The 25,702-nt window shown below is 41.2% G+C and overlaps 1 protein-coding gene across 1 annotated transcript in view; it reads right to left on the bottom strand.

Annotated features, from left to right (window-relative positions):
• Window positions 1–25,702, bottom strand: part of LOC121584102 (GDNF family receptor alpha-2-like) — an 82,219-nt gene that overhangs the window by 15,919 nt on the left and 40,598 nt on the right. The window contains exons 3-4 of the mRNA XM_041899933.1: window positions 21,113–21,199; window positions 13,223–13,586 (exon numbers count right to left, since the gene is read on the bottom strand). Coding sequence (XP_041755867.1) covers window positions 13,223–13,586; window positions 21,113–21,199 — 451 coding nt within the window. The remainder of the gene's footprint in view (window positions 1–13,222; window positions 13,587–21,112; window positions 21,200–25,702) is intronic.

The following is a 25,702-nucleotide window of genomic DNA, read 5'->3' as shown; positions in this document are numbered from 1 at the left end:
AACGCTCTACTCAGCAAATTGGATGTAGACTATCACAGTGCCATCCGTTTTGTCACCAAAGCCCCATATACTACCCACCACTGTGACCTGTACGCTCTTTTTGGCTGGTCCTCACTACATATTCGTCGCCAAACCCACTGGCTCCAGGTCATCTATAAATCACTGCTAGGCAAATCCCTGCCTTATCTTAGCTCATTGGTCACCATAGCAATACCCACCCGTAGTATGCGCTCCAGCAGGTATATCTCACTGGTCATCCCCAAAGCCAACACCTCCTTTGGCCGCCATTCCTTCCAGTTCTCTGCTGCCAATGACTGGAACGAACTGAAAAAATCTCTGAAGCTGGAGACTCTTATCTCCCTCACTAACTTTAAGCATCAGTTGTCAGAGCACCTTACCGATCACTGCACCTGTACACAGCCCATCTGAAATTAGCCCACCCAACTACCTCATCCCCATATTGTTATTTATTTTGCTCATTTGCACCCCAGTATCTCTATTTGCACATCATCTCTTGCACATCTATCATTCCAGTGTTATTTACCAAATTGTAATTATTTTGTACTATGGCCTATTTATTGCCTTACCTCCATAACTTGCTACATTTGCACACACTGTATATATATTTTCTGTTGTATTTTTGTCTTTATGTTTTGTTTACCCCATATGTAACTCTGTGTTGTTGTTTTTTATCACACTGCTTTGCTTTATCTTGGCCAGGTCGCAGTTGTTAATGAGAACTTGTTCTCAACTGGCTTACCTGGTTAAATAAGGTGAAATAAATAAATAAATAAAATAAACGCCATCACTGCCGTGTGGTTGTTGCTGAGGATCATTAGTAACAGTTGATAATATAGAAAAAAAGACATGTAGCGTAATTACATCGTTCTGTTCCATGGTAGTGCAGGCAACAGACAAGGGTATAGCCTACTATTGTACACTATTCTTCCTAATCTTCCAACATTACCATGGGTTAAAAAACTGAATGTAGCAATTTTCAGAATTAATCAAACCACCGTTTTCTTTCTTTCATGCGTAAAGGTTTTAAACCCCATAATCTACAAGATCAGAATATTTATTAACCTACCAATTGGTGCTAAAACGGAGACAAATATGCATATATTTCGATGGATTTCTTTAATTGATCTCTAATATTCTAAACCCGTTCTCTCCATATATTCTAGTGAGTCTGTCGACAAACTTTAAACTAAAAGGTTCACCGTATTTAAAGGGATGGTTTAAGATAAATATACTGAAAACACTATTGAATGAAAACGGCATGAGAAAATCTGTCAGCAAGTGGGAGGGTTTTCAGCGGTTTAATTACATTTATTCAGCGCACGCAAGGGAACCAAGCCTGCAAAGCCCGTTACACACCTGCATAAGGTACGTCATAATACCAACTATTGAGAAGTGCGTAGGAAAGTCATTTGTAAGAAAGGTATAATTTCGGAATTCGGAATTGGGCCCTTATAGAATAATGGAAGGTACTATGATATGCCTTCCATTTGAGATTCCTGAGGTACTTTGAGTCGGGCTTAAACACCTTTTTCACCACGTGTACTATTCATATGATACGTTTTGGAAGCATTAATTCTATATAACATTTCTACCATGACGATGAGACTGTGGGGGTGGCTAGGCTTGGCCTGTAATGATTGTAGCTTCCTCTATCCGTTCCCTCAGAGATTACAGTACGCTAACTGGGAATACGGTAATCCATGTACTGAAATGATCTGCACAGCTCTCTCCTGCCCTCTCTCTAATTCCTGCTCTTATGTGCAGCCAACAAGCAGAGCACGTCCTACCTTTTGCAGAGATCTGATTAAAGCGGTGTGCTGCTTTATATGAGTCATTCGTTTGGCGTGCTTGTGCAAGCCAACATTTACAGTATTACAAGTAGGTGTACTTTGATTGCTTTCATCGCTTGTCTCGTTTTAGGTAAAACAGAGATAGAGATGTGTCCAAGCAATACCCAAAGAAACAGGCTTTTAAGGCTAGTGGAGAACTGAGAAAAATGCTGCCTGTGTCTTGAACAGTCTTCTGAAATGCCATTTGGGCCAATCACCTTCCTGGTTTTGATTCCCCCTCAGTGGAAACTTCATTTGTCCTATAAAGCAGAGCTGGCCTTTTTAGTTGGATGTTGAGGTGGGGTGGGGTCCTGCTATATTGTAAGCAAAGTCCCGAGATGTACAGTATCTGGGTCAGGCTACCTGTTCAGTGATTGATAGTCTCTCAGCTCTCTGCTTTGAAACTTAGTGGCCAAATGACTCAATCAAAGAGCACACAGTAAAGCAAGAGGAACAGAGGAAATAAATCAAAGATAGAAGTGTTGCATTGATTCTTCGGCCAATCAATAGTGTACATGCGAGACTTATTGAGCTGTGCAGGGCCTACTGTTCTGGACCTAATGTACACAGTGCACGTCCAAATATAACTCTGTCGTCACTCAGCAGTCCCTACAGAGTAAACACTGTATCCATCAGCAAGGCCGAGGCAACACAGGAGGAATGCTCTGTTTGTGCAGGCTGATGAAAAAACATCCGCAACGGAACTTAAGCCAGGTGTGAGAGCAGGAAACAGCCAATGCCTAGTGCTTGTTCACAGCTCTTCAGCTCTACGTAGCTCCCCCTCTGATCCGACTCTGCTGGTAATGGATGTCTGTTCACCTTTGAAGACAGGTTATAAAATTATCGCATCTGAGCTCCTAAAGCGTGCGGCTCTCCTAAACAGGTGTGCGTTTCTTTCGCCTCCACTTCAGATTGGCCTCTGAAGATATGCCTGGAGATCTATACAACTGTGGCCAAACCACTGGCGTCTCCTGCAGTAGCTACAGTGGGATTGATTCTCTATCCCCACCCGTCAACTTTCAGATGAAATGGAGCTGCTCGTGTATCGTGCTGTTTGGAGTCAGGCAGCACTCTTGGAAGCCTGTAGTTCAATGATACACTCCTTCCGTCCAGTATCCACCCATCCTTTGTAAGAGGAGGTGAAGAGGGCCTGAGATATTCAATTATGGAAAGAGGCTAGGACGAGTGGGAAGGCAGGGCTGCTTTACAATTGTCTTTACTTGCAGATTAACGCATATTATCTAGTATTTCGTATTTTATTAGGATCCCCATTAGCTACTGCTAAATTACCAGCTACTCTTCCTGGGGTCCACACAAAACATAAAACATGACATAATACAGAACATTAATAGACCATAACATCTCAAAGGACAGAACTACATACATTTAAAATAAGAATACACACTTTCATACATTTATACCTTAACGTTCCATGCATCATAGACTCATAATCATCAACAATGTTAACGGCAATACTACAGCCATTCATTTCCCCCATGCTTTATCTACTGCTACAACTGCTTTCTCTAAGCTGGCCCTGATCTCACAGCTCCTGGATTCTGTAAACACCAGAGAGAATCTCACAACATCACACAATAAAATAACAGCAACAATCCTTGTCCTTGGTCCTTGTACCTTCAGCAGTCTGACGCCAATACTAGCAACAGATATGAAAGCTGATTCGAACATTTGAGTCTAAGATCCTAAACTTAGCACAAACAGGTAATGTGCAAATGAGATGGATCCAAACACTGGCATAGTATAGATGTGGGTAGAGATATTGAGGTGGCAGGTGACAGATCTGCCACTACCACAATGCCTTACTGTATGGCTAATTAGTCTGGACACCTCAGGTTGAAATAAGCAATGCAAATATTCAGTAAGACTGACTAATTGAATTAGCATCTTAGTGACATGCTCTTGCATACCAGACATGTTTTTCTTAGTAGGGGCATTGCACCCTTCTCTTGTTTCCACACATTGCACTATTGACCTCCACAGGGCGTTCAACAAGGGAAGATAATAACCTCTAACTGACTACGTCTCAATAAGGAAGTGCACAGCAGACACATTGGGGGTGAAAAGGTCACCCAGAGCAACTTCACCTGACCATAGATTACACAAAGCTGACGAAAAGCAATTATGAAGACAATCATAAATCGGAGGAGAGACGATAGACTTTCCACACACTAATAACACACTGCATGGATTTACTGTAAGAAAAGGGATTGGGAGTTTTTATTCTATTACGACTGAGCCTGGGAGGCCAGGAACCTCTATTCAAGTAGAATTAATGTAAAGTGCCATTCCAAAATTGGACACTACAGGAATAGTTTGAAACAGTAGTCTCAAGCTAAACACAGAGGCATCATGCGAACGAACACTAAGGAGTAAAACAGCATGCCAAACTATGTATCTAACGCACAGTTCAGACGCCAAATTTAATGGCGAGTCGAACTGAATCGAAATGAAGAGAGCAGGCTGGCACGGTTAAGAGCTTTGCTTGACATACTGTACCAATTGATTTCATACATCCGCTCTCAATAGCAGACATCCTCGTTGGTTTTGGATAGAATTCAGGCATAACAGCGACATTTCACAGAAGTCCTTCACTTGCGAATCTGAGGCCATGATTGTGCTTCTGTTGTGCGTGTGGTAGAGAAGCAACCTATATTTCCATGCAATTAACATACACTACCGGTCAAAAGTTTTAGAACACCTACACATTCAATGGTTTTTCTTTATTTTTACTATTTTCTACAGTGTAGAATAATAGTGAAGACATCAAAACTATGAAATAACAAATATGGAATCATGTAGTAACCCAAAACGTGTTAAACCAATCAAAATATATTTTATATTTGAGATTCTTCAAATAGCCACCCTTTGGCGCACTGCATTAAAACAGAGGCGTGCTTCACCCGCACCGCGCCGAAAGAGCGGCAGAGGCTGCCGAATTATCGTCAAAAGTCAGAGGCGCACTCTATTGTTTAAGAGCCACTCCACGCTCTTCCAAAAAGAAAGTTATCTATTTTTGAGTTCGGTGCGGCGATAGAGCGCGGTTTGAACTAGGGCTAAGTCTCAATCAAGTCCTTTGTTTATTTAAAGAGGCTATATAGAACTTTTGCCTCTGGTGCACTTGAGCAAAAAGGGGTCCCAAATATTGTCAATGATTACCCAAATTGGACATAAAGGAGCACGTCTTCCCACACCAATAAGCAAAAACATATATTGTCAAGGATTGTGTGGTTTCATGTATTAAGTCCCGGGAAAAGGTATTTGCCCCCTTTCTAATGTTCTCTATCTTTGCATATTTTTTATACTGAATGTTATCAGATCTTCAACCAAAACCTAATATTAGATAAAGGGAACCTGAGTGAACCAATAACACAACAATTACATACTTTAATTTATTTCATAAACAAAGTTATGCAACACCCAATGCTCCTGTGTGAAAAAGTAATTGCCACCTTTAGCTGCAATGACTCAAACCAAACGCTTCCTGTAGTTGTTGATCAGTCTCTCACGTCGCCGTGGAGGAATTTTGGTCCACTCTTCCATGCAGAACTGCTGTAACTCAGCAACATTTGTGGGTTTTCAAGCATGAACTGATCGTTTCAAGTCCTGCCACAACATCTCAATTGGGATTAGGTCTGGAGATCCAAAACTTCAAATGTGTTGCTTTTTAGCCATTTTCATGTAGACTTGATTGTGTGTTTTGGATCATTGTCTTGCTGCATGACCCAGCTGCGCTTCAGCTTCAGCTCACAGACGGATGGCCTGACATTCTCCTGTAGAATTCTCTGATACAGAGCAGAATTCATGGTTCCTTCTATTAAGGCAAGTCGTCCAGGTCCTGAGGCAGCAAAGCATCCCCAAACCATCACACTACCACCACCATGCTTGACCGATGCGCAATTAAACTCTCAAAAATAAATGTTTTTGTTTTCTTCCAGACCCCCCAAAAAAAGGTATTCTGATGTGATTTAACCATTGACATGGACTCAGAACATCCAATTTCATTGTTTATCTTTGAACAATTGTAATTTTGAGAGTGAAAACCTAAAAAAAAACTACAACCAGGAAAAATAAAACTGAGAACATAATTTGGGAAAATATAAAACAGAAACCATGGTGCACTCTTGTACACTAAGGACCCAGGGAAGAGTTGGAGGGGAGTTGGAGGGGAGAGGAGCTCTGTCAAGTTGGTTGTTGATCATTGCTAGAAAGCCATGTTCATGTCTTGCCATTGATTTTCTAGCCGATTTAAGTCAAAACTGTAACTCTGCCGCTCAGGAACATTCAATGTCGTCTTGGTAAGCAACTCCAGTGTATATTTGGCCCTGTGTTTTAGGTTATTGTCCTGCTGAAAGGTTAACTTGTATCCCAGTGTCTGTTGGAAAGCAGACTGAACCAGGTTTTCCTCTAGGATTTTGCCTGTGCTTAGCTTTATTTATTCAGTTTATTTTTATCCTAAAAAACTCCCTACTCCTTTCCAATGACAAGCATATGCATAACATGGTGCAGCCACCACCATGCTTGAAAATATGAAGAGTGTTGGATTTGTCTCAAACATAAAACTTTGTATCCAGGACAATGTTTTTGCAGTTTTACTTTAGTGCCTTATGCAAACAGGATGCATGTTTTGGATTATTCTTATTATGTACAGGCTTTCTTCTTTTCACTCTGTCAATTAGGTTAGTATTGTGGAGTAACTACAATGTTGTTGATCCATCCTCAGTTTTCTCCTATCACAGCCATTAAACTCTGTAACTGTTTTAAAGTTACCATTGGCCTCATGGTGAAATCCCTGAGTCTTTGTGGTTGAATCTGTGTTTGAAATTCACTGCTCAACTGAGGGACCTTACAGATAATTGTATGTGTCGGGTACAGAGATGAGGTAGTCATTCAAAAATCATGTTAAACACTATTATTGCACACAGAGTGAGTCCATGCAACTTATTATGGGACTTCTTAAGCACATTTGTACTCCTAAACACATTTTGGTTTGCCATAACAAAGGGGTTGAATACATTTCAGCTTTTCATTTTTTATTAATTTATCAAAATGTCTAAAAACATAATTCCACTTTGACATTGTGGGGTATTCTGTGTAGGCCAATGACACAACATCTCAAATTAATCAATTTTAAATTGAGTCTGTAACACAACAAAATGTGAAAAAAGTCAAGGGGTGTGAATACTTTCCAAAGGCACTATACATTCTAGTCTTTGGTCTAACTCCATTGAGCTTATTGTTCTGGACTTAAATTGAATTCAATCCATCATTTTTTATGTTGTTGGTGTACAGAATGTATATTTCCATTTATTTTGGACAACCTTTTGATTCACAAAATGGTCTCTTACTCCTTGGCTCTATGGCAAGGAAGCCAGTCATGGCTGGGCAGGTGAGAATTGAATATTGAATCCAATAAAAACACAGTCAAAGTGATCCACTAATGTTTTGTTCAGCCGAATTTAACGCTGTCCCTTCAATTTAGCCTGATGTCTTCATCCTGCCTCTAATAGCAAGGCTTCCCTGAATGGCCATAATTACTTTCCTGGCAAAGTTACAACACTGAAATCTAAACTTTAGGATGTCACAGGAGAAGGAAATTGCAGTCCAACATTCTCTATCTGATCTTATTTTCCTATTTACCATATACAGTGGGGAGAACAAGTATTTGATACACTGCCGATTTTGCAGGTTTTCCTACTTACAAAGCATGTCGAGGTCTGTAATTTTTATCATAGGTACACTTCAACTGTGAGAGACAGAATGTAAAACAAAAATCCAGAAAATCACATTGTATGATTTTTAAGTAATTAATTTGCATTTTATTGCATGACATAAGTATTTGATCACCTACCAACCAGTAAGAATTCCGGGTCTCACAGACCTGTTAGTTTTTCTTTAAGAAGCCCTCCTGTTCTCCACTCATTACCTGTATTAACTGCACCTGTTTGAACTTGTTACCTGTATAAAAGACACCTGTCCACACACTCAATCAAACAGACTCCAACCTCTCCACAATGGCCAAGACCAGAGAGCTGTGTAAGGACATCAGGGATAAAATTGTAGACCTGCACAAGGCTGGGATGGGCTACAGGACAATAGGCAAGCAGCTTGGTGAGAAGGCAACAACTGTTGGCGCAATTATTAGAAAATGGAAGAAGTTCAAGATGACGGTCAATCACCCTCGGTCTGGGGCTCCATGCAAGATCTCACCTTGTGGGGCATCAATGATCATGAGGAAGGTGAGGGATCAGCCCAGAACTACACGGCAGGACCTGGTCAATGACCTGAAGAGAGCTGGGACCACAGTCTCAAAGAAAACCATTAGTAACACACTACGCCGTCATGGATTAAAATCCTGCAGTGCACGCAAGGTCCCCCTGCTCAAGCCAGCGCATGTCCAGGCCCGTCTGAAGTTTGCCAATGACCATCTGGATGATCCAGAGGAGGAATGGGAGAAGGTCATGTGGTCTGATGAGAAATAGAGCTTTTTGGTCTAAACTCCACTTGCCGTGTTTGGAGGAAGAAGAAGGATGAGTACAACCCCAAGAACACCATCCCAACCGTGAAGCATGGAGGTGGAAACATCATTCTTTGGAGATGCTTTTCTGCAAAGGGGACAGGACGACTGCACCGTATTGAGGGGAGGATGGATGGGGCCATGTATCGCGAGATCTTGGCCAACAACCTCCTTCCCTCAGTAAGAGCATTGAAGATGGGTCGTGGCTGGGTCTTCCAGCATGACAACGACCCGAAACACACAGCCAGGGCAACTAAGGAGTGGCTCCGTAAGTAGCATCTCAAGGTCCTGGAGTGGCCTAGCCAGTCTCCAGACCTGAACCCAATAGAAAATCTTTGGATGGAGCTGAAAGTCCGTATTGCCCAGTGACAGCCCCGAAACTTGAAGGATCTGGAGAAGGTCTGTATGGAGGAGTGGGACAAAATCCCTGCTGCAGTGTGTGCAAACCTGGTCAAGACCTACAGGAAACGTATGATCTCTGTAATTGCAAACAAAGGTTTCTGTACCAAATATTAAGTTCTGCTTTTCTGATGTATCAAATACTTATGTCATGCAATAAAATGCAAATTAATTACTTAAAAATCATACAATGTGATTTTCTGGATTTTTGTTTTAAATTCCGTCTTTCACAGTTGAAATGTACCTATGATAAAAATTACAGACCTCTACATGCTTTGTAAGTAGGAAAACCTGCAAAATCGGCAGTGTATCAAATACTTGTTCTCCCCACTGTATAAGGGTATATAAGCGAATGATCATTCATTTCAGCAATACCTGCAGTTGGTCTACAACTCCCTGATGCACTCATCCACGTACGCACATATGCACACAGGGCGGCAGGTAGCCTAGCGGTTAAAGCGTTGGGCTTGTAACCGAAAGGTCACTAATTCGAATACCTAAGTCGACAAAGTGAAAAGCCTGTCGATGTGTCCGTAAGGAAGGCACTTAACCCTCATTTGCTCCAGGGGTGCCGTACTACTATGGCTATCAACACATTTCACTGCACCTATCTGGAATTTCGCTAAACATATGTATGTGACAGACTTGATTTTTTGGTGTATGTGACAATAAAAACATATTTTTTTGACAAGTGGATTTTGCACCCCGCAAACACATTAAATAGATGGCTGAAAAAGACAGATCCTCAGGTGGGTGGGGCATGTGCGTTGCTAGTTTATACTATTGTAGAGCGGGCCAGAAACCAGAGGGTTGCCCGTTCAAGTACCTAAGCTGACGGCTGCACTCTTGAGCAAGTCACTTAACCCCTAACCTGCTCCAGGGGTGCTGCTCTTCAGCTGCCCCTGTGCTTCTTTCAGCCTTGTGTGTGTGTGTGTGTGTCATGTCGTGTCATGTCGTGTCATGTCGTGTCTGGACAGTTGGGAATTAAATAAACATTTCTGTTTTTATGGACAATACATTTGTACCAGTATGTTAAAATATGTTGATGTTAAACGTTAAGATACAGTGCCTTGCAAAAGTATTCATCCCCCTTGGCATTTTTCCTATTTTGTTGCATTACAACCTGTAATTTAAATGGATTTGTATTTGTATTTCATGTAATGGACGTACTCAAAATAGTCCAAATTGGTGAAGTGAAATGAAAAAAATAACTTGTTTCAAAAAATTCTAAAAAATAAATAACGGAAAAGTGGTGTGTGCATATGTATTCACCCACTTTGCTATGAGGCCCCTAAATAAGATCTGGTGCAACCAATTACCTTCAGAAGTCACATAACTAGTTAAATAAAGTCCACTTGTGTGCAATCTAAGTGTCACATGATCTGTCACATGATCTCAATATATATACACCTGTTCTGAAACGCCCCAGAGTCTGCCACACTACTAAGCAAGGGGCTCCACCAAGCAAGCGGCACCATGAAGACCAAGGAGCTCTCCAAACAGGTCAGGGACAAAGTTGTGGAGAAGTACAGATCAGGGTTGGGTTATAAAAAAATATTCGAAACTTTGAACACCCCATGAGCACCATTATATCTGTTATTAAAAAATGGAAAGAATATGGCACCATAACAAGAGAGGGCTGCCCACCAAAACTCATGGACCAGGCAAGGAGGGCATTAATCAGAGAGGCAACAAAGATAACCCTGAAGGAGCTGCAAAGCGCCACAGCGGAGATTGGAGTATCTGTCCATAGGACCACTTTAAGCCATACACTCCACAGAGCTGGGCTTTACGGAAGAGTGGCCAGAAAAAAGCCATTGCTTAAAGAAAGAAATAAGCAAACACGTTTGGTGTTCGCCAAAAGGCATGTGGGAGACTCCCCAAACATATGGAAGAATGTACTCTGGTCAGATGAGACTAAAACTGAGCTTTTTGGCCATCAAGGAAAACGCTATGTCTGGCGCAAACCCAACACCTCTCATCACCCCGAGAACACCAGCCCCACAGTGAAGCATGGTGGTGGCAGCATCATGCTGTGGGGATGTTTTTCATTGGCAGGGACTGGGAAACTGGTCAGAATTGAAGGAATGATGGATGGCGCTAAATACAGGGAAATTCTTGAGGGAAACCTGTTTCAGTCTTCCAGAGATTTGAGACTGGGACGGATGTTCACCTTCCAGCAGGACAATGACCCTAAGCATACTGCAAAAGCAACACTCAAATGGTTTAAGGGGAAACATTTAAATGTCTTGGAATGGCCTAGTCAAAGCACAGACCTCAATCCAATTGAGAATCTGTGGTATGACATTAAGATTGCTGTACACCAGCGGAACCCATCCAACTTGAGGGAGCTGGAGCAGTTTTGCCTTGAAGAATGGGCAAAAATCCCAGTAGCTAGATGTGCCATTCTTATAGAGACATATCCCAAGAGAGTTGCAGCTGTAATTGCTGCAAAAAGTTATGCAAGCTCAAGTTTTCAGTTTGTTTCACAATAAAAAATATTTTGCATCTTTAAATTGGTAGGCATATTGTGTAAATCAAATTATACAAACCCCCTAAAAATCCATTTTAATTCCAGGTTGTAAGGCAACAAAACAGGAAAAATGCCAAAGGGGGTGAATACTTTCGCAAGCTACTGTATTCACACCCCTTTTTTGTCAACGATCTACACAAAATACTCTGTAATGTTAAAGTGGAAGAAAAATTCTAACATTTGTAAAATAAATATATATATGAAAAATAAAACACTAATATACAGTCCCAGTCAAAAGTTTGGACACATCTACTCATTCCAGGGTTTTTCTTTATTTTTATTATATTCTACATTGTAGAATAATAGTGAAGACATCAAAATTATGAAATAACACATATGGAATCATGTAGTAACCAAAAAAGTGTTAAACAAATCTAAATATATTTTATATTTTATATTCTTCAAAGTAGCCACCCTTTGCCTTGATGACAGCTTTGCACACTCTTGTCGTTCTCTCAACTAGCTTCATGAGGTAGTCACCTGGAATGCATTTCAATTGACAGGTGTGCCTTGTTAAAAGTTAATTTGTGGAATTTATTTCCTTCTTAATGTGTTTGAGCCAATCAGTTGTGTTGTGACAAGGTAGGGGTGGTATACAGAAGACAGCCACATTTGGTAAAAGACCAAGTCCATATTATGGCAAGAAAAGCTCAAATAAGCAATGAGAAACGACAGTCAGTCACTACTTTAAGACATGAAGGTCAGTCAATACGGATTATTTCAAGAACTTTGAATGTTTCTTCAAGGGCAGCCACAAAAACCATCAAGCACTCTAATGAAACTGGCTCTCATGAGGACCCCACAGGAAAGGAAGACCCAAAGTTACCTCTGCTGCAGAGGATAACTTCATTAGAGTTAACTGCACCTCAGAAATTGCAGCCCAAATAAATGCTTCACAGAGTTCAAGTAACAGACACATCTCAACATCAACTGTTCAGAGGAGACTGCGTGAATCAGGCCTTCATGGTCGAATTGCTGCAAAGAAACCACTACTAAAGGACGCCAATAAGAAGAAGAGCAATGGACATTAGACCGGTGGAAATCTGTCCTTTGGTCTGATGAGCCCAAATTTGAGATTTTTGGTTCCAACTGCCGTGTCTTTGTGAGACGCAGAGTAGGTGAACGGATGATCTCCGCATGTGTGGTTCCCACCGTGAAGCATGGAGGAGGAGGTGTTAATGGGTTGAGGTGCTTTGCTGGTGACTCTGTCTGTGATTTATTTAGAATTCAAGGCACACTTAACCATCATGGCTACCACAGCATTCTGCAGTGATACGCCATCCCATCTGGTTTGCGCTTAGTGGGACTATCATTTCTTTTTCAACAGGACAATGACCCAAAACACACCTCCAGGCTGTGTAAGGGCTATTTGACCAAGAAGGAGAGTGATGGAGTGCTGCATCAGATGACCTGGCCTCCACAATCCCCCGACCTCAATCCAATTGAGATGGTTTGGGATGAGTCGGACCGCAGAGTGAAGGAAAAGCAGCCAACAAGTGCTCAGTATATGTAGGAACTCCTTCAAGACTGTTGGAAAAGCATTCCAGGTGAAGCTGGTTGAGAGAATGCCAAAAGTGTGCAAAGCTGTCATCAAGGCAAAGGATGTCTCCTTTGAAGAATCGAAAATCGAAAATATATTTTGATTTGTTTAACACTTTTTTGGTTACTACATGATTCCATATGTGTTATTTCATAGTTTTGATGTCGTCACTATTATTCTACCATGTAGAAAATAGTAAAAAATACTGAACAAATTAGTAGGTATGTCCAAACTTTTGACTGGTACTGTATCTTGATTACATAAGTATTCAACCCTCTGAGTCAATACTTTTTTTTATGGAAGTATGGACACACACACACACACACACACACACACAGACAATTCCCCACTCGTAAATCTCTTACCTGCAGAGGGGGTCTTGGCGGCAGTTCTTCCTTAGCTCCAGGCAGTAGGGTTTGACTTTGTCCTCGAAGGAGCAGAAGGGCACGATGGTCTGCCTCCTCCGTTCAGCACAGCCCCGGTCCTGGCAGGGGCAGAACAGCAGCTGGTGGCTGTAGTCGGTGGGCACGCGGTCCAGGAACTGCCTAAGGGCCTTGTGGCAGCGCTTACGGTTACACGGTTCCCCTTTATTGCAAGTGACAATGTAGGTGGAGCGCTGTTTCTTACAGGTGTTGTCTAGGTTGCAGGCCTTGGCTGCATCCAGGCACTGGTTACAAGTCTTGCCGGGGTCAGAGCAGGTGTTGGCTTTAGGGGCGACAGTGTGCATCCCTGCAGAGAAGGGGAAAGGGAGCATTGAAAAAGAATATGCACTTAACTGTCTATTGCAAAGCTGTGTTGTTATTATGGGTCTGACCTATCGCATTTGTTAACTGGCTCATGACAAAATGCTTTGACACCATCATGATGACACATAGTACAAGTTAAGTTGATGTGCTCCGACTACTACATGGTTGCAAGTGTTGAAAGTGGGCTTCATGATGATGGTGAGTCTTAGTGCTCTCCCTATGCTGGGGTTATTCAATATCATATATTTTTTCCAAGCCAACACCAAGCCACCTGAGACTTGGATAGCTCACCCATATCCATTCTTACTGAATAATTGATTTGGAGAGGCCTTGAGTGAAATGTGAATGAATAAAGTTGATTCTGCTCCTCTGATTGCTTCATGTCTCCCTGGATTCTTTCCACCACTAAGAAAGAACATGATGTACCACTGTAACTAAATACCATGACACAGACCTTGATACCGTTTACAACATGTGAATTAGATGTATTTTTGCTTATTGACGTGTGCAATTGGTTCGTGAGAATGGATATTAAACCCTGGAGCTCAAGGTAATGGGAAAGGCTCACTGTGCTGCATTATTGGACAGTTTAAGGGGCAGATGAACCATTTCCTTTTCCTATTCTTACTGTGATCACACACTGTCACCTAGATACTGTAGAAAACAGATGAAGTCAATAAATGTGCATAATCTGAGAGCAGTTTGGATTGGTTGTGGTGGTACATGCCCACCTGCTTTTGAGATATCACTAATAAAACAGAATCACACTCACTCACATTCCACTTCCCTTGTATTCAGGCTGTATTAGAGAAGTTAACCTCCCTCCCCTGTAGATGATGGTATTTCAGAGGGTGCGTTGGCTCGGTGACATCCAGGGAGATTCATCTCTTATTCAACAGAACCAATCTCACTCTGTGTCTATCATGTAGCATTGAGGAAAAGCCTTTCCGATGGACTGCATGAGCAGCTGTATTGTCTGTAAGTGGTGCATCACAGATGATCAATCCTAGAAATGCCATACACAGAATGGACATCACACACGCATGGAGCATTTCCATCCAGGATTTAGCCCAGTGTTTTACCCAAAAGGATTTTCTGTTTCCTTCTACGCAGGCCGGCACCCGTGTCTCACTGGACCTGCTCTCACATGGGGCCAACGCAAGGCCACTGGTACTTTTCAGCTGGAATTTACATAACAATGGCTAACTGTGACCTTTAACACCTTCTCACAAAGCAATTGTTTTGATTATGCAGAGGTTGTTGTCAACCCTAGCTATGGAAACACAATTTCCCTAGTATAACATCAGGGTGTATATGCACTAGTGTAACAGGTGTTACAGTCGAATAGCAGCAACAGAGCCCAAAAAAGCTAATGATTTCTCTTTTTCAACCACTTGGACACATAGAGGCAACTTCCTGTCGATAGGGGGAAAATGAAAAGGTGGATTCTATTTTGTAAAAATTGGAAAACATTTTTGCTTTGTTAACTTTGTCTTTATCCCTCCATCACCAAGGCTACCCCGAGGAGGAGAACACGCCAGGTCAGGGGCTGTGGGATGATCTGTGATGTTCTTTATGTACGCCGATGAATCAACATTATACACGTCAGCTACCACAGAAAGTGAAATCACTGCAACCCTTAACAAAGAGCTACTGTCAGTTTTAGAATGGCTTACTAGTCATAAGTGAGTCCTACATATATAAAATACTAAAAGCATTGTATTCGGGAAAAATCATTAGTTAAACCCTAAACCTCATCTAAATCTAGTAAAGAATAATGTTCAGAATGAGCAAGTTGAGGAGACTAATCTGCTTGGTGTAACTCTCGATTGTAAGCTGACATGGTCAAAACATATTGATTCAACGGTTGCTCAAATATGGAGAGGTCTGTCCATGATAATGCACTGCTCTGCTTTCTTGACATCACAATCAAGCAAACAAGTCCTACAGGCCCTAGTTTTAATCACACCTGGACTACTGCCCACTTATATTGTCAAGTGCTACAAAGAAGGACATAGGCAAATTACAGTTGGACCAGAACAGAGCACAGAGGGCTAATTTCAACAACATGCATATCAATCTCTCCTGGCTCAAACTAGAGGAGAGATTGACTGCATCACTGCTGGTCTTTGGGAGAGGTATTGATGTACCGAACTGCCTGTTCAATCGGTTAAGACGCAGCTCAGACACTCATACATACCCCACAAGACTTGCCACCAGAGGTCTCTTCACAGTCCCCAAGTCCAGAACAGAGGCTAGGAAGCACACTGTAATATAGAGCCATGACTATATGTAACTCTCTTCCACCTCAGGTGACTCAAGCTAGCAGTAAAATCAGATTTAAAAAACCAGATAAAACAACACCTCACGGCACAACGTGGACTGTGAAGAGACACACACTCTAACACACACTCTCTAAAACACCCACTCTACACACACCCACACATTATTCTTAGTAATGTAACATAGTTTTGTAATGTAATAATGGAGCAATGTACATTTGTAAATTATAATGCACAATGTCCCCTGTAGCTCAGTTGGTAGAGCATGGCGCTTGCAATGCCAGGGTTGTGGGTTCGTTTCCCACGGGGGGCCAGTATGAAAATGTATGCACTCACTAACTGTAAGTTGCTCTGGATAAGAGCATCTGCTAAATTACTAAAATGTAAATGTTTTGTATGATGTTTTATCTCTATTTGGACCCCAGGAAGAGTAGCTGCTGCCTTGGCAACAGCTAATAGGATCCTAATAAAATACTAATACTAAATACTAGATTGGACTCCAAAGGAAAGCTGATATTAGCAGCAGGGAATGAGGCCAAACTGGGCCAAACCTGGCCAAAGCAGTCCAGAACCAGGCCAGTCCAGCTGGAGGGGTGGTTTGCGGCGCTGTCCGAAGGCACTACACATAACAGTGATGGATTGCAGCTCCTAAATCTCCTCTGGCCATTTGCAGCCTGTAATGTGGGGCACAGGGGGTCCAGGATGAAAACTAAATAAGAGAAGGAAGAGGTAGAAAGATGTATTTATTTATCTGACCAAGCAGTGCAGTGGTGTGAGGTTTTACTATTTCTGATTGGGGAGAAGAGATTGAATTCGGTACTCAAAGCAGAGAGATATCCTGACACAAAGGCCCTCTTGGTGTACATATAATCAGGACGAGAGTAGCTGGATGGAAAATATATTGTGTTACAGGAAAATAATAGATTTTTTAAAGTGCATTATGAAAGGTTTTGCCTATAAACATTTCAGTAATGCAAGAAGGGTGAGGCAACTCTCAAAAATGGAAGGCTTGTTGATTCCAGCAGGTCATCACTGACAAAGGGAACAATGTGCCGTCTCCTGCCAAGAGATCGGACCACCACTTATGTATACCTGCTCAAGTGTTTACAATAAACCCGGCCAATCATCATCACGATCAGCCCTTCACATGGGCTCTAATGAACACACAATCCTGATTTCTCTTTCGGTGCAGTCCCATTGCTGCCACACCAGATACAGCCAGTCTTGGGAAACCTCTTGGAATGGCATCACTGTCACAATACCCTGAGCCTTCTGCTATATTAAGACATCCTGGAAATAGAGGGCTGTGTCCTGATTATTCCAGTTTATCTAAGATGTTCACTGTGGGACAACAACTGTATAACTGCATGTTGCTGCATAGAAAATACACATTTGTTATCGGTGAATGTTACAATGTGGCTCTGTTGATGCATCTTTGCATGCAAGTCAGAGTCATGTTTCTCATGTGCACACTATGTAGCAACGTGTGATTTTAATTGGGTTTTGGCACGCACAAAAATACACTGAATTTATTTTATGATAACCCTGCTGTTTGACTGAACTATAAACAGGGTTTTAATAGGGGGTTCGTCCACAGCGCTCATAAATTAAAACTATGTGATGGCCATCTCCTGAAAAGCACAGTGCAGTCAAGGGATCTGGATCTAGGCATTTTCCAGAGTAAGGGATCTTCCTTCCACAGTAATTGCTCTCTCTCTTCCTTATTTGAAACTTGCATTTCATATATCATCCTGGACTCCAGGGAGCAGGAGTTCAGTCCAGGTTAGAGTGGGGCTCTTGGCTTCGGGTATGCTCACTGTAATTAGGATGGGTGCCAAAGTTTGGATTTAATATGACCCTTGGTGAGTGTGCAGGAGCTTGCTAGAAGGTCTTTAGTCCATACCCCTGGGAGCATGTCAAGCATTTCCATGTCAAAGGATTAATCAGTCATTAGCTCAGGCTTCTGTCACAGCAGGGTTTCCAGTGGCCAGGGAATGCCATGGCTACACGCTACCACATTTCCCTACAGAAAGCCTGACTGCGCATGTTTGGGATCTGTTATGGTATCAGTAGGAAAGGTGTTTTATAAGCTGTATTATGTGCTCTAATAAGATAATGGCTGCTTTACCAGTTCAGAAATGTTTTCCAAATATGAGATTGCTAAACTAGCACTTCAGTTCTATGATCTAATATACAGTGTGAACGTGAGGGCAGCCAATGATTTGAGGGGGGTATTGTTAAAACATGTCACATCTACAGTATGTAAACATATTTCTAAATCCTTGAGTTGTTTGTGAACAGCAGCTGCCACTGGGTTTCAAAACACTTCCTGCTATGATGCAGTATCTCTATACATTTAGTATTCAGATTGCAATTGATAATTTCAGTATAATTCTTTCAACAGTCAATCATGTTTGACAATCATGCATATCAAACCTGAGACAAATATCATTGCAGCAGAAATGTGCAAGTGAGTCGATTCAAATGTCACGGTCGTCGACTGAATTCACGGACCAAGGCGCAGCGTGATAAGCGTACATTCTTTATTTAGTGTACACACACGAACCAAAACAATAAACCAAACGATACGTGAAGTCCTAGGTTATACACAAAACCTTACGGAACAAGATCCCACAAATAAACTGGTGCCAACAGGCTACCTAAGTATGGTCCCCAATCAGAGACAACGAGCTACAGCTGTCTCTGATTGGGAACCACCCTGGCCAACATAGATCAACACGATCTAGAAACAAAAACATAGAAAACAAAACATTGAAAATCCACACCCTGGCTCAACATATAAGAGTCCCCAGAGCCAGGGCGTGACATCAAATCTCTATCAAGATGCTGGTACTGCTTCACGTATTCCCCAAACATTAGTATAGAATGTCTAATTGTACCAACAAAACCAACTAATGAGTGTTGCCAGTCCCATGTTTGGAGGATTATTCAGTATTCTATTTAATACCACCTTGTTAGAATAACGCTGACTGCACAAACAACTAATACGTTACTCTTAGACCCCCAACACTCATTAAGTGTCCATGGAGAAAACGAAGAGGCAACTGCAAGCTAATTGTAAATGTAAACGGATTATAAGTACATATAGTACAGCAGCTGAACAACGACAGTACACTAGCACACAGCAGGGCAACATTGTCTTTGACAATGAAACAGTAATTGTTGTGAGGGTAAGGTGAGGATGTCTAGCATTGGGCTGCATGCTGAGCACAACTGTTGCCCTGGTCCTTTTTCCCCAGCCGTAGAAATAGGTTTCGCCATTTAATTAGATGGTGGGCATGTGGAACAGAGAGGTGAGAGGATTATTAGCCAGTGTAAGAAGGTCTAACTACGGGGTGTCAAACTCAACTCCTGGAGGGCCCGTGTGGGCTGCTTTTTTTAAATCCTGGCCTCTGAATAGCTAATAAGTGAATTAACTCAACATTGGGCCACAAGGACAGAATAATTTGTGTAAAATAAAATAGAAATTACAGTCAAGTATATCTTTGTATGCTATGGGATATTTCGTAATATGACAATCATTTTCATCTGGGCTTTGATGAGGGGCCAACCAGCTGAGGTGGAATAATGATACGAGTGCTATCCAATATCCCTATGGTCTTGTACACATTGAAGTAAGAAAATGACTTGGTTGACTTGGCAAAGCAGCCTGTCATTCTCCTCTCTGTCAGTTGCTTTGTTACCCCGGCCCTGTGTTCATTTGGAGATACAGTGGAGTAGTTTTTTCCCCCATCAATGTTTTATTCCCCTTATCTCTCTCACTATAAACTCTTGAAGTTATGGAGATTATTTTTAAATTTTCCAACCTTCCTCCTAGAGAGTGTATTTCACCATCCTCATCAACACAGCAAGATATCACATTCCCTGAGCTTCGGTACAGTTTACCGTTTTAAAAGTGATTAAGCACACTTTTGTGCAGTTGAAATCAAAGGGAAAAGTATTTCAGAGAACAACTGTGTAATTACGTATCTGTTTGCCTGTGGGCTTTTCTCACCACCACAATCAATGATTATGTCCTCTGAAATGATCAATAATGAGTAACCTAAGGCTAAATAGATTTAGGAGAGCAAATCAGATTTTCACTTTTGAAAGAGTGTAGGAAACAGTTTTAATACAAATTTACATATTAATGAGTCCCAGATGCATTTTAACATGTTTCAAATGAGCTGAAAAATTACCAAGACATAAGCTACCTGAGCTCCAACAATTTTATGACTATAGAGTAAAGAAAAGCAGATGGCCTTCTTCACAATCCAAAACGCCAAGGTATTCAAAGCCACTTCCAATATATATTTTGTCTGGTGCTCTCCTTTTTGATATTTCAAACCATTATATTTTCAAACAACCATGTCATTTGCTGACTTCAAGCTAAAGGGATTATGCAAAAAGCATGTCTTTCTTGTACCTCCAAGATATGAAACAAAGCATGAGACATCGGCCAGGAAAAGCAAATGTGGCATCTCTGCTGTATACTGCTTTTGGCAAATGAGGCTGGATCATCCTCCAGCAATTTCTGTAGGAACTGGATGAAAGAAAGTTATTGGATTTTCAAGTGACTATAGCCTATATCTCCTATAGCTGTGGCAATGGCCCTGCGATCATCCAATCTCACCTTCTTCGTTTGTTTTTAGCTGTGTCTTATAATAAGATCTGCATTGATTAGTAATGCCCTCTCAGTAATAACCAGTTCATTAAATGTGAGCAATAGTTCCCTTGCTGAATAATTGCTTTTTAATTAGTAAACCAAATAGGAAATCAAACTGAAAGGAAAATCAATAGATGGGAATATGGAGGCAAATATATTTGGTTTATGTAAGCAAGACCCCCCTTGGAGAACCAAGGAATATAAAGAGGAATCCATAATATTTACTTAATAAGAACGTTAAAGAGGCTGTATGGAACTTTTGGCTTTGGGGCTGTTGAGCCAAAAGGCGTGCCCCAAATGGACAGAAATATTGTCCATAAATTACCTCATTGGCGAGAAACGGGCAAACCGCTACCCTCAGCCATGAGCAAATATTGTTTGTAAAAACAATGCTTTTTTTTCATGAAATAAGAAATAATTTTTCTTCCATTGTGTATCTTTAAGAGTATTAGAGTATTCGTGTTGTAATTATACATATTACATGTCATTATATTTTTATATTTTTATAGTCTTTTCATATGGCATAGTAATGTTTTTTAAACATAAAATGGTCGCTCTTACCTGAGATAATGGAAGCGAGACGGAGTGCATCAGGGTGGCGAACAGGCATCACAGGTTCATAAGGGGATGTTTCATAAAACTCTCGACCTGGGAAAACAGTCAAGTTTAAGTTTTATTTATCACATGCACAAGTACAGTGAAATGCTTAACTTGCAAGCCCTACCCAACAGTGGAGTATTCAATATAAAATATTATAACTAATAAAAATAAAATACGAAAACAGGAGTAATAAGAGAGGAAGCCAAGCGTCACGTCTGGAGGAAACCAGCCACCGCTCATCACCTGGCTTATACCATGCCTACGGTGGCAGCATCATGCTGTGGGGATGTTTTTCAGTGGCAGGGACTGGGAGACTAGTCAGGATCAAGGGAAAGATGAACGGAGTGCATTCGGAAAGTATTCACATCCCTTCACCTTTTCTACATTTTGTTAAGTTACAGCCTTATTCTAAAATGGATTTTTTTTTAAATCCTCATCAATCTACACACAATACCCCATATTGATAAAGAAAAAACAGGTTTGTAGAAATTTTTGCAAATGTATTAAAAATAAAAACAGAAATACCTTATTTACATAAGTATTCAGACCCTTTGCTATGAGACTCGAAATTGAGCTCAGGTGCATCCTGTTTCCATTGATCATCCTTGAGATGTTTCTACAACTTGATTGGAGTCCACCTGTGGTAAATTTTATTGATTGGACGTGATTTGGAAAGGCACACACCTGTCAATATAAGGTCCCAAAGTTGACAGTGCATGTCAAAGCAAAAACCAAGCAATGAGGCCGAAGGAATTGTCCGTAGAGCTCCGAGACAGGATTGTGTCGAGGCACAGATCTGGGGAAGGATACCAAAACATTTCTGCAGCATTGATGGTCCCCAGGAATACAGTGGCCTCCATCATTCTTAAATAGAAGAAGTTTGGAACCAACAAGACTCTTCCTAGAGCTGGCCGAACATCTCTGGAGAAACCTGAAAATAGCTGTGCAGCGACGCTCGCCATCCAACCTTACAGAGCTTGAGAGGATCTGCGGAGAAGAATGGGAGAAACGCCCCAAATACAGGTGTGCCAAGCTTGTAGCGTCATACCCAAGAAGACTTGAGGCTGTAATCACTGCCAAATGTGCTTCAACAAAGTACTGAGTAAAGGGTCTGAATACTTATGTAAATATGATATATCTTATTTTTAATTTGCAAAAATGTCTAAAAACCAGTTTTTGTTTTGTCATCATGGGGTATTGTGTGTAGATTGATGAGGGAAAAAAAGCAATTTAATCAATTTTAGAATAAGACTGTAACGTAACAAAATGTGGAAAAAGTCAAGGGGTCTGAATACTTTCCGAATACACTGTATAGGGTCAGTGCCAGTACCAAATGTACAATGTACAGGGATATTGGAGTATCTGAGGTATATACAGTGCTTTGCAAAAGTATTCATCCCCCTTGGCATTTTTCCTATTTTGTTGCATTACAACCTGTAATTTAAATGAATTTTTATTTGGATTTCATGTAACTGACATACACAAAATAGTCCAAATTGGTGAAGTGAAATGAAAAAAATAACTTGTTTAAAAAAATTCAAATAAAATAAATAACGGAAAAGTGGTAAGTGCATATGTATTCACCCCCTTTGCTATGAAGCCCCTAAATAAGATCTGGTGCAACCAATTACCTTCAGAAGTCACATAATTAGTTAAATAAAGGCCACCTGTGTGCAATCTAAGTGCCACATGATCTCAGTATATATACACCTGTTCTGCAACACCACTAGCAAGGGGCACCACCAAGCAAGCAGTACCATGAAGACCAAGGAGCTCTCCAAACAGGTCAGGGACAAAGTTGTGGAGAAGTACAGATCAGGGTTGGGTTATAAAAAAATATCTGAAACTTTGAACATCCCACGGAGCACCTTTAAATCCATTATTGAAAAATGGAAAGTATATGGCACCACAACAAACCTGCCAAGATAGGGCCGCCCACCAAAACCCACAGATCAGGCAAGGAGGGCATTAATCAAAGAGGCAACAAAGAGACCAAAGATAACCCTGGAGCTGCAAAGCTCCACAGCGGAGATTGGAGTATCTGTCCATAGGACCACTTTAAGCCGTACACTCCACAGAGCTGGGCTTTACGGAAGAGTGGCCAGAAAAAAGTCATTGCTTCAAGAAAAAAATAAGCAAACACGTTTGGTGTTCGCCAAAAGGCATGTGGGAGACTCCCCAAACATATGGAAAAAAGTACTCTGGACAGATGAGACTAAAATTGAGCTTTTTGGCCATCAAGGAAAATGTCTGGCGCAAACCCAACACCTCTCATCAACCCGAGAACTCCATCCCCACAGTGAAGCATGGTGGTGGCAACATCATGCTGTGGGGATGTTTTTCATCGGCAGGCACTGGGAAACTGGTCAGAATTGAAGGAATTATGGATTGCGCTAAATACAGGGAAATTCTTGAGGGAAACCTGTTTCAGTCTCCCAGAGATTTGAGACTGGGACGGAGGTTCACCTTCCAGCAGGACAATGAACCTAAGCAACACTCGAGTGGTTTAAGGGGAAACATTTAAATGTCTTGGAATGGCCTAGTCAAAGCCCAGACCTCAATCCAATTGAGAATCTGTGGTATGACTTTAAGATTGCTGTACACCAGTGGAACCCATCCTTCTTGAAGGAGCTGGAGCAGTTTTGCCATGAAGAATGGGCAAAAATCCCAGTGGCTAGATCTGCCAAGTTTATAGAGACATACCCCAAGAGACTTGCAGCTGTAATTGCTGCAAAAGGTGGCTCTACAAAGTATTTGAGTTTGGGGGGGAATAGTTATGCACGCACAAGGCACAGTAGGCAGTCCAGTTTTCTGTTTTTTTGTCTTATTTCTTGTTTGTTTCACAAGAAAATATATTTTGCATCTTCAAAGAGGTAGGCATGTTGTGTAAATCAAATGATACAAACCCCCCCAAAAATCAATTTTAATTCCAGGTTGTAAGGCAACAAAATAGGAAAAATGCCAAGGGGGTGAATACTTTCGCAAACCACTGTATGTACATGTTGGCAGGGATTAGGAGAAAGTGACTGAAAGCAGGATAAAAAATAAATAATAATAATAATAATTTAATAACTATAAAATAATAGTTTTTGATAACACTGAAAATTATAGTGTGCTCACACCCACATACTGTAGTGGCACATGAATTACAGGGTATGTGTAGCGGTACATTAAATAAAGGAATACACACATGCAGATACAGTATGACCTTCATGTTTCTAAGGAAAGGAGTCATGGTTTTAGAATCATTGCACAGGATAATGCCGTTTTTTTTTTTTGTGCTATAGCAATGAGCAATTATCTACTATATAGTTTACCTAAAATGTTGATAACAGAAACTAGTGAAGGTTGAATTCTACAGAAGTTGTCAACTTGAGTTTTTGGCTCTTAATTGGTCTGTCTGACCAAAACACATTGTACACCCTGAAGATTTCAATAGTGTGAACAGTTGGCTAATTTTGTGATATGCAAAGCAGATCGTTCACCACGGTCAAATAATTTCCTTTTGGAAAGAACATTTGGCCCTGGTGTTCTTTGGTTTGGGTGAGGCAGCCTCCAACGCTGAATTGCCAGTGCTATGTTTGTAAAAAATGTCAAATTAGCACTCAACTGACTGCACTACTCCCCTGTGACTCTCTCTCAGAAGCCCCTAATCCTGCGTTTAAAATTCACAGCCATTCGGTGTGATTCAGACAAACCCTCCAGTGTGTAATAGCTTTTGCATTTTGATCTTAACAGAAACACAGCAAGGCTGTTGTGGGACAGACAGGGAGCCCACCGCAGCAAATGAGAAAATCCAAAACCTGTGGGGAGACGTGAAGCTCAGTGGATAACCCCCCAATCAATAGGAATCACCATTTTGTTTATCACACCACTCCATGCTTTTGAAAATATGATGTTACTTCAATGGAAGGTAGTGTGTGCTTCACTTATGTATGCACTCACTACTGTAAGTCACTCTGGATAAGAGCGTCTGCGAAATGACAGAAATGTAAATGTATAATGTGTTGATCATGTTGTACACTACAGTGAATATTTCATTATCAGGCTGCGGATCAGGTGGAATAAAAAGCACACCCTTGAAGATTTCACTTTAATAACACAGTGTTATGTGGGTTCACAGTACATTTGTTGAAAACAAAACAGAGGCAACATTGTATTACAATACGTTATCTTAGTATCTTAAAGAACAGGGGGGAAAACTACAGTAAAACAGCTATGGAAATACACAAGTCAAACTGAAGATGATTTACAATAATGCCAAAAGGCTAAAAGACAGGAGTTGAAGTCACGTCTCCCAACATTATAAACTACAGAGTGATGACACTGAACTCTTCCATTACCAACTACACTGAACTCTTTCTTTACCAACTCCTGAGCGAAGCTCCAAGGAGGGCCACACGAAGACTGCTATTACATCTTGTTCCCTTCCCTGAATGAAACTACATTGAGTGTACAAAACATTAGGAACACCTGCTCTTTCCATGACATAGACTGACCAGGTGAATCTAGGCGAAAGCTATAAGCCCTTATTGATGTCTCTTGTTAAAT

This window comes from Coregonus clupeaformis, chromosome 16 (assembly GCF_020615455.1).
Source record: "Coregonus clupeaformis isolate EN_2021a chromosome 16, ASM2061545v1, whole genome shotgun sequence".
NCBI classification, from domain to species: domain Eukaryota; kingdom Metazoa; phylum Chordata; class Actinopteri; order Salmoniformes; family Salmonidae; genus Coregonus; species Coregonus clupeaformis.
Note: the sequence above shows the minus strand (reverse complement) of the source record. Positions and strands in the feature narration are given on the sequence as shown.